The following is a 9,872-nucleotide window of genomic DNA, read 5'->3' as shown; positions in this document are numbered from 1 at the left end:
CGTACCACTTTTAAGACATATAAATATTTTTGTTTCTTGTAATGCTATATATTTTTAGCAAAATATAACTTAGTTGCAAGATTTCTTACAGATACGATTCTCTCTACTCGACTTTCCTGTTTTGAGCCAGCGATTCAGTTCAGCGTAGGATCACGGGACTCTCACCGAACCAAGATGGCGTCTCGGGCGATGTTGGTCTGTCGTAACATTTTCGCGATATTTCTTTGCCTTTCGGGTAAGAAATCACTGTGTGTTTGATCTAAGAACATGAAGTAATTATCATTGCTTCGATTCAAATAATTTTTCTCGTCATAAATAGTCATGATCTATTTCAGCAGCAAGGTTTCTTTTGATGACAATAAACTTGCGACTGTTCTGTTCTGTGATCTAGATCCTTTTTTTTCATTTCAGGGCAAAGTATAAAAAATGTTGTATATTATATAATCTTGGTAAATATTATTTTTACAAGTTCAGATTATTTTGTCAATATATTTTTTTTATAATTCATCCTTTAGCTGTTATACTTTTTTTTTATCATGGCTTGTCGCTCATAATTGTCAATGTAACCGGAAGGATTCGATTTGGTCGAGAATAACTAGGAAGTCTCTGTTGTGGCGAAAATGTGATTTATGAGAACTAATGAATGATCAATGTGAACAAAATCAACGATCACCAATGCGACTCATGTGAAAAGCCACTTATGGCTCCTCATAATCGTAGCTAGAAATTTCGTATGTGTAACATTGCTTATTAATTCATTCATTGGTTAAAGAGACATTTCCATTTTCCCCTTTATCACCAAATATTGTCTTTGTTTTCCATAGAATCACAGGTTTTTGCATTTTACTTTCTTTATCCACCTATTTCAAATAAGGTTGTCAGCGCCAACGGCGAATGGCAATTGCCAAATGGCAGTTCTACCATCGAAAGATGTTTATGGGTGGTAATTATTTGTAAAAATAAAGGTGATAAATAAACTCAAGCGGTGTCAGAACCATATATTAATTACAATTAATAGATAGTCATATGTTTTTATTATATTTTTCTGAATTTGAACAAATATTTTGAGTCGCAGAGCAGTTATTTGACAATCAACATTTGCAGTATGCAATGACGATGTTTTTTTTAAATAGGTGTATGTTATGTCTGTGCACCCTTCCCCCACCCCTGTACATCCTGATTACTTGACCTTTCTTTGTCCTTGGTGTTTTGGCTGTGGTACCTAGGACTACCAAATGATGCATTATGAGAACACCATTGCAAAAGAACATGCCAATCAAACTGTACCATTATTGAAACATTGAACTCACAAGAAATAAAAGGGGAATTAAACATTGTTTTCCTCTTTTTAGGGACCTATGGTATCTCTGGTGATCCGCATAAAGCATTTATAATCCAGGAAGCAGAGAAGGTATGAAGCTCTTGGGACATGATCCATATATTGACTTTAGATTTATCCAAGATGATGATGTGGAGAGGGTTTTGGGGAGCAGTTATATTGACCTCACCCTTTGTTTTGATAATAGTGCAATTTCTGAATGTTTTTTTCTGTTTCAGACTGAATCGGCCTCAAGGGTTTTCATCGCCAGTGCCCCTCATTATGTCTCATTTCTAAAAAATGCTGGCGAGATTCCCTCTCATGAAGTGTCAAGTATCCTCTCCCTTGCTTTGGGCATTACAGTACCTAAGGTGACAAAAAACAATAAAGAAACAGCAGAATTACTAGTTATACAACTATTTCAAATAAGGTTGCACTCGGAGAATCTGTGTATTGTAACCAGCGGTGGTTCATGGGTACAAAGTAAATAAGCTAATAAGCGTTGATGAAATACAAATCCAGGTTTTGAAAGCTGTAGAAGTCTTGTTTAAATTCTTATGAACATTCACATAGGCTTCAGATACAAGGGTCCAACCATTTATACACAACCCATGAACCACCGCAGGTTACGACACACAGATTCTCGAGGGCAACCTTATTTGAAATAGGTGTATGTTAGAGCTTAAGGTTTTTCCTTTGAAATAGTTCTACTACCCAGAATTTTTTTTAAACTTGGCATAAACAATATTGAAGTTGAGGGCTTTCAAAAAATGTAATAAAAAATGGGGGTAACCGAAAAATGCCGCTATTGGTGCTACTGCCCCTTTAAATTTTTTTGGTTGCATAGTTAGAATTTAAAAGTTTGCATGAAGACAAAACCCTATATTACGTCTGTGCTTTGAACATCTTATGCTATGGAATTGATGCAAATAAAGTGGGACCTCAATATAACGTATAATACTTGATACAACAATATTCTCTATATAATAAAAGTCATTTCAGGTCGTGCAAACCATGAAGCAAGCATATCCTCATGTTCATCAAATAGCATTGCATTCATTAGTTGACTATTTTGTAACCCAAGTGACTTTCGTTTTAGCGATAATACACATTCTTTGTATCTGATGGATAACTGATTGTCTTAGTAAATAAGGATTAATGGCCTTACCTCACTTTTCATCCAAGAGTCCATAATTTTGAACCTCACTTTTCATCCAAGAGTCCAGAATTTTTATCTTGTGCAGTACCTAAATTAACTCTTTTACCTTGTTACCTGCCTTGGTCTTTCTATTATGGAATCATTTCAGAGGTTCAAGCTACACGCGGGATTCTTTGCTAAATTACCCGGGAAAATCAATCATTACGCGCTAAATTATGCAGGATTTTGCAATACATTTTTCTTTAAAAATCAAAATTTTGAGGGATTCTTTACTGAATGACGCTCTAAATTACACAGAATATCAACTGTTATGCCCAAACTACATTTTGTACCGAAGGAAAGCACGAAATAACTTGAAAAGTTTAATTTTTTGCCAAAAATATCTTAGGCGAGTTTTCATTGGCTCCTAGCCACCAGCCAATTAAAAAAGGTTTTTTATTACTAGTCCTAGGCCTTCACAGTTTAGCAAAGAACGCCTAGTCATTTTATTTGTTTTCGAAATTCAGTTCGAAATATCGCACTCTTACGAAGAATATCTGTCTTTTTTACGAGAAATAGAGGTAAGAACCCTAAAAAATACACATCAGCTGTGCACTTAAATGTTTTGTATTTCAAAATTTAGCCAAATTACGCAGGATTACCCGGAAATTTGTAGATTACGCGGAGAAAGCCAAATTACGCGCTTCCGCACAAGGCGTAATTCCAGAGCCCTGGCTACAGTAGACAGTTACTGGAATGCTAGGTTTATGGATACAGTATGTGAAGTAAATTAATAACGTCATTGTTCTTTATGCACTCTTGGCAGGACATACAGTGGGCTGGTCTTCTCGCTGGGGATATCTTCAGACGCCCCAAGGCTAACATCTTGATATCTGTTGATGGCGTGACCAAAGGTGAGTTGATCCTTCAATGAAGGGTGGCCCAATTAATACAAATCATTGCATGCTAAATGCTGCTGTTTCCACAGACCTGTAGCAGGCCTCAAAATATTTGGACGGGGCACGTTACAAAAAAAGCCACACCCCTACTGGTCATTTCCTTACACTTTAAAATAATGGGTGTGGCATGTGCCCCCAATGCCCTACCCCCTGCTACGGCCCTGTAAACTATCTGTTTAGACATTGTTACCCCCAAAAAAGTCTATCTTAGTCTAAGTCTTCCTATCTCCATATTTACAAAGCCAACCAATTACAACCACAACCATTTACAGTAAATTTGTCAAACCCTTCTCTAAGAGTCTCTAATCTATCACCATTTTGATAGCAGCATACTAAGTATGAGATAGCATTCATTTTCATTGGCTTATTTGGATAATCTATGGTGATATCTTAATTTGGTGAAAAAGGCTCTTTAATATGACTATCTTACTATTTTCCTCAGGTGACAAGTTTGAACTACCAGCTAAAGCCTCCTTTCCTGTGCAAGAGGTATGTCCAACATAACACAATTTTGGTCTTATTATTAGGGCTCTTGTGTCCCTTAGAACTCAGATTACAGTCCCTTCTTGTCAAGTCAGAGTCACATACATATATTACAGGCCCACATAAAGCTCTCTCATGCAGCACAATGCATCTGATATAGCAGTCTGTATAAGTCCCCATGGGATTCCTGAACAATTCAGCTTACCTAGGCGTTCAGAAAAAAAAATCTGAACTCATTTCTAACTCTTCATGTTTCATTTAGTACATGAAATTTCCCAAACAATAAGGTAACTTGTGTACTGTTTCTTTATTGTTTATATGCAGACTGAGTCTGCTCCTGGCTTGTCTGACATCCTGTCAACAGCTAATGCCGAAGGTGAAACCTTGGCAGCCCGCGTCTCAAAGATGTTCTCAGGAAAGCCCCTAACATTGTCTATCTCAAGCAGTGAAATGGCAAGTCATCTCTTGTTTGTTTGTTTGTTTTTTCCCGGAGCTTCTATTGCTCCCCTTATTGCTCCCCTTGCACGGGTTTACGCTCCCTGTTGTTACATGGGACTAAAACATAATCTCCCTTTAGATGGCTGGCCTGGGCTCTGGTTTTGGTGAAAATAGCCATACATTTGTCTGGAGGCAGAAACCTGAGAAATTTATGCTTACCGATGATGACAATGCTGGTATATTTGCTGACATGCAGTGCTCTAAAGCACAGGTTTGTACACTTACCACAACATTGGAACCCAGATAGCTCAAACTCTCTGCAACTTGAACTATACATATCTTTGAGCCTTTAGATACAGTACTTCAATGAAACACTATTAAGTGAAACTCATTACCAACTTGAACTAGCTTTCAGTTTCATAGATTGGATACATGTAAACCAAGCAGGTTTCCATGTATGTAAGGGTACTCTAAAACCCACACCACATAAGAAAGTAATAAGAAAAAGAGTACTGTGTTGGCAACTTGACTTTATTGCAGATGTAATTTCGTTTTTACCCTTTTACAGTTTTTGGCTAAGTTTGAGAAAGCATCGTTTGGTCAAGGTGAGTTTCGAGACTGAGTAAAACTATAAGAAAAATATTAGTTACATGCATATGCTGGTGGTTCTTTCAGGTGTTTCATTCTCAAAATCTGCTGGGGTATTCACTGTCTCACTACCAGGGCAAGAAAAGGCTGTCTTTGACATAGAGAAGCAGGTATGGTGTGTGCCTCGCTAGCGCCAACCCTTAAAGCCGCATTGTCACCAGTTTACTTCCGGAGGTCCGACGGAAACATCAACCGTTAAAAGACAAAAGAATCTATTAAAATCCGAAATATTAAACAGGCCATCAACTCTATATTATCAATCACATCCTCAAAGAAACTTCCAATAAACGCACTGCTTTCAATATTTTGAAATAGTTTTCGCGTTTTCCGTTAAAAATCATCGGATAAAAAACTGGTGACAATGCGGCTTTAACTTTGGAAGATGTAAACTGAGAAGCGGTGTCACCATTTAGTGGCCACCATAGTACCTTAAACAAACGATGGGAAATAAATTTGGGTATTGAAATTTTACGTTGAAAATCAACCCTAGCCACACTTGGGACTCAAACGGAAGGAAATAAATCAACGCATGCTTGAAATTTATGTTTAACATTTCTTTGAAAACAGCTGTTCAGAGAGAGGTGCTCAACATTTACTTCAACCCTCTGTTGAATTCTTTAAACGTTTCAAGCGCCTATGCAGACCATCTTATATCTTTAACTTGTCTGCAGTCTTTCGAGCTATACTGACTAGGTTGGAACTTGTATTTTCAGGAGGATTTTTTGTTGTTTGCTGAAATCCAAATGATGTCGGATGCCCTTGAGAAGGTAGTAAAGAAAACTTCATACAGTACCTTGTGTGTCTTTCACAAGCATTCCTGGACCTTTTTTGTTCCTAATAAAGGCACACACATTAGAACTTACTGGACATTCGTGTTGTTAATCTTTATTTCTGTTAAAACAGCTCAAAAGCAATCCTAAACTCACCTCTGATGGTATCCCTGACGTCATCACTCTAACTGTCTCCTCCCTCAAGGTGTGTTCCGTTTCCAAAGTTGTTATGTTTGTAAAGAGCGTTTTGATTGAAACATTTTAAAAAGATCGACATTGGAATATACCTCCAGGTGCCTGTTTCGCGAAACAACCCAAAAATTATCGGTATTTGAAGAAACAATCTTCATGGGAAAGTTTTGAAATGCGTTGTTGACTTGTTTGTAGACAGCCAGTAGTACATTCTGAACGTTTCAGTTAGCATGACATATTTTTCTATTACTCTGAACCCCAATTTACTTTCTTGTATGATGTTTCACTGTAGATGATACGCAATCGTTACGGAAAAGACTCCCTCCAAGCCAAGGCTGCTGTACAACTTCTCAAGTCCGTCCTACCCAAGGTACTTTTATTAATTTCAAACTCTCAACTCTGCTGTATGTGTAAACATTGTGAATAATGTGTATGGTTCCATTTAAACAACGTTTCTTGTACAAATTCACCTGACTTGAGTGAATGTGTTTGAATAAGAGTTTACTCTCGTATCCATATCGCAAAAGATATGAGTAGTAAATTTTAATTTACTTGAAACATTTCTGGAAGAGCATCACCCAAAACTTACCTAGGGGTTTCGAATTGATCTTGTATGTACCCTCTGTACTGAATTAATGCCGTTGAAAGTGTGGCTTATCCTGAAATAAAGCCGTTGTTGAAAGTGTGACTTGTCCTGAAATAATAACGTTGAAAGTGTGGCTCGTCTGAAGTAATACCGTTGTTGAAGGTGTGACCTGTCCTGAAATAATAACGTTGAAAGTGTGGCTTGTCTGAAATAATGCCGTTGTTAAACGTGTGGCTTGTCTGAAATAATGCCGTTGTTGAAAGTGTGACTTGTCTGAAATAATGCCGTTGAAAGTGTGACTAGTCCTAAAATAATGCCGTTGAAAGTGTGGCTTGTACTGAGATAATGACTTTAAAGCTTGTTGTTGTGAATTGTCTTTCCAGCTCACTGCAGGCTATGCTGACCTGTACCATGGTGACGCTTTGGTTGAAGTGCTAACTACCGAGTGGCATGGGTGAGTTTCACTACTGCTAAATGTCACATTCTACACAATTAGTCGCGTAGCTGTGGAGACGGGGTGAGGAGAGTGGGGGTTATTGTTTCGAGTGCTTTTACTTGCAAACCCGAAAAACAGGTTACAAACCTGGCAATATCGAATTTCTATCAAGTTATGTCTTCGGGACATTGAGAAACGCCAGATGTATGCCTATCCGACTTCCCACAATTGTTAAATCGACAATTGATTACGCTACTTAAAACGCCCTCCCAATCAAAGTTATACCATTGGAAAAAAGCTGAACTGCTTAAAAAAAGCATCTCATTTGTTATTTTTACGAAATAAGCTTACAACTACAACTGTTATTTAAGTAATACTATTTTATTGAGACTCGGGCTTTGGTTAAGCGTTCTTCATTTCGCTCTTATTGTTGTCATCTCTATAGCGACCTGAAGGAGAAATACCCTCAAGATGTCAGCGGTATCTACCAGCTAGTGCAGGGACAGTTAGAGTCACGTGACATGCAGACGTTTCATCAGCAGCTACCTCATCTTGCCTTGAGACATGACTTGGTAACCAGGCGATAAAGGCTGCTTTCTTTATGATCGCTCACGATCGCATCAATCGTCTGATCGCCGAAAATGGGGCCAACGATCGTAAGCGATCATATGAAGCCACTTAAAAAAAAGAATGGTCACGTGCTGTAGTGGTCACTGAATCTCGATCCGTGTATATAAAAGAAACACGGTCCCTTATCCGCCATGTTCGAGCCATGTAGGTAAACAGCTGGCTAAATTACCGTTGGCTCACAATATAATACTTTTCGAGATTGTGAACCGATCCAATAGGAGAAGACCTCCATACGCATTGTTGATGGGGTGAGATGAGGTAAGGGGGCTTTTCTTCAGGGTCTAAAATCAAGGAACTGGTATCACAAAATCAACAATCTGCACATATGGTGATACGAGGGTTTTTTTCTTCTAATTCTCTAAAACATGAGTTTGGTTTGATGATACATGTTTTCACGGTTTGGTAAATTGGCGTTGTAAAACAGCATCTTGCTTTGTAATTGTATTTTTACATATAAAGTAGACCCACCCCCTATTCCCCGCTGGATCTGTCCTTAGTGATAATGTGCTCTTTTTCCAGGACGAAGTTATATAATTCCAGGACGATGATAAATAATTAAATACGTAGACCCCCCCCCCACCCCCCGCTGGATCCGACCTTAATGATAATATGCTCTTTTTCCAGGACGAAGCTGGCAAGCAAACCCTGTGTGATTCTCTTCAGAATAAATTAGTCGCCATGCAGTCAAAGCTCAAGGTACTAGTCCCTGTGAACCTGTGGAACAAGTTTCTCGCCACTGGTCTCTTACCCTAGGGTAATCAGTGCCAATTGCTATTCATCCTCGAGGACCCAGGCCGTCGCGGAGATCGGGCACACAGGGAGCGCGCGAAAAGCAGCCGCTCTCAAGCTCTGTTAGCCTGCTTGCAGGCGGTACTCGGTTATCATCGCGGAAAACCCTCTCCGTTCGATGATCGGGCGCCGGTACTCGGTTATCATCGCGGAAAACCCTCTCCGTTCGATGATTGGGCGCCATATTGTATTCTAAGCCGCACGGTTCCTGGGGGCGAGCGCAAAAACGAATACAATATGGCGCCCGATCATCGAGCGGAGAGGGTTTTCCGCGATGATAACCGAGTATCGCCTGCAAGCAGGCTAAAGCTCTGTATGTGGTTACAGTATTAATTTGCTTTCTCTTTTTGTTCTTTTTTTTTAAGGTAAACTGTGCCAGTAGAAGGACTTTAAGCCGAAAGCGCCGTGCATCAGATGACCCTACTCCCTCAGCCTCGGTAAGACTCACTTCATAACAGCAAAAATACACATTTATTATCATGTGCTTGCATAATTATTGTAATAGGGCTGAGAAAATATGTATACTTTGATATGTATTCGATAATTCACTAATTCGCTTGGCTTACTTGTTTGATATCTACTCTTGTAGATAAATTCCATACCCACGCGAACCTATGTATTTTTTTCCTACCTTTTGGCACAAACTAGAAAAACTGAAGTTTAATAAGCCGCCATTTTAACCGCCTAGACAGTACCGAGTCACTTGAAGCATCTTTTTCCATCGGCTCAAGCGATAGCATCCACCCCAGTTTTCTCCTTTGTCAGCTCTTTTTCTCAGCCCCCCCCCCCCCCCCTCCCCCCAATCCCCATCGGGTATTTAATGAATACTTCCTTACCTTTTTTCTCACCTTCTCGTCTTACAGCCAAAGCCGCCGTCGAAGAACCCCCTTAACCTCGCCTACAACTACACGCCCATGTATTCCGCCATTTTCAACATCTGGCTGTGGCTCATCGTCGTTATAGTGCTATCTGTTTACGTCATTAGTCTAGTATTGTGGTACATGGATCCTGGCCGGGATAGCATTATCTACAGGATGACTAGCCAGAGAGTTAAAACGGACTAGGGTGTCCCACACAGAACATACTAGGACCACGCGGAATTTTGAATTTGACTAGAACTTTCAATGTTTTTTTTTTCTGAGGCAATAATATAGCACCAGGAATTTGAAAATCAATAAGGCTTTTTCTATAATGTTAACAATGCCATCATCTACAAGAGAGGGTCAGTAATGAGAGAAATAGGGTGTCACCCTCAGAGCTTACTAGGACCACCAAGATTTTGGAATACAAATAGGAAATTATATTAATAAGAGTGGAGTACGATATCCCTCATATAACATACTAGGACCACCTGTAATTTAGAATTCACTTGGACTTTCTGTTATGTTAATAAAAACCTCATCTTCAAAATGACTTGTCCGAGTGTTTATGAAGCAATCTTACGATCTGAATGAAATAAAGGCTTTTGGCTTTTGTTGCCTCTAA

The 9,872-nt window shown here is 39.1% G+C and overlaps 2 protein-coding genes across 2 annotated transcripts in view; one reads left to right on the top strand and one right to left on the bottom strand.

Moving 5' to 3' along the window:
• Positions 1 to 9,872, bottom strand: part of LOC5505434 (profilin) — a 106,971-nt gene that overhangs the window by 42,996 nt on the left and 54,103 nt on the right. The window lies entirely within an intron of this gene.
• LOC5505420 (renin receptor) lies at positions 102 to 9,797 on the top strand. The gene is made up of 17 exons (XM_001626221.3): positions 102 to 235; positions 1,353 to 1,411; positions 1,558 to 1,689; positions 3,283 to 3,370; positions 3,858 to 3,904; positions 4,223 to 4,351; positions 4,476 to 4,607; positions 4,905 to 4,941; positions 5,012 to 5,094; positions 5,698 to 5,751; positions 5,888 to 5,959; positions 6,239 to 6,316; positions 6,916 to 6,986; positions 7,414 to 7,540; positions 8,223 to 8,294; positions 8,753 to 8,824; positions 9,251 to 9,797. The coding sequence occupies exons 1-17, from the start codon at positions 175 to 177 to the stop codon at positions 9,449 to 9,451; spliced, it is 1,515 nt and encodes a 504-aa protein (XP_001626271.2). The 5' UTR covers positions 102 to 174; the 3' UTR covers positions 9,452 to 9,797.

The sequence above is a fragment of the Nematostella vectensis genome, chromosome 9, assembly GCF_932526225.1.
Source record: "Nematostella vectensis chromosome 9, jaNemVect1.1, whole genome shotgun sequence".
In the NCBI taxonomy this organism is placed as follows: Eukaryota; Metazoa; Cnidaria; class Anthozoa; order Actiniaria; family Edwardsiidae; genus Nematostella; species Nematostella vectensis.
Note: the sequence above shows the minus strand (reverse complement) of the source record. Positions and strands in the feature narration are given on the sequence as shown.

What these genes read in the sequence shown, in the direction of transcription:
- LOC5505420 (XM_001626221.3), top strand. Translation starts at nt 175, where the DNA reads ATGGCGTCTCGGGCGATGTTGGTCTGTCGTAACATTTTCGCGATATTT. An exon ending in TGCAGTGCTCTAAAGCACAG is followed by an intron (nt 4,608 to 4,904) that starts GTTTGTACACTT and finishes ACCCTTTTACAG; the next exon opens with TTTTTGGCTAAGTTTGAGAA. An exon ending in TCAAGTCCGTCCTACCCAAG is followed by an intron (nt 6,317 to 6,915) that starts GTACTTTTATTA and finishes TTGTCTTTCCAG; the next exon opens with CTCACTGCAGGCTATGCTGA.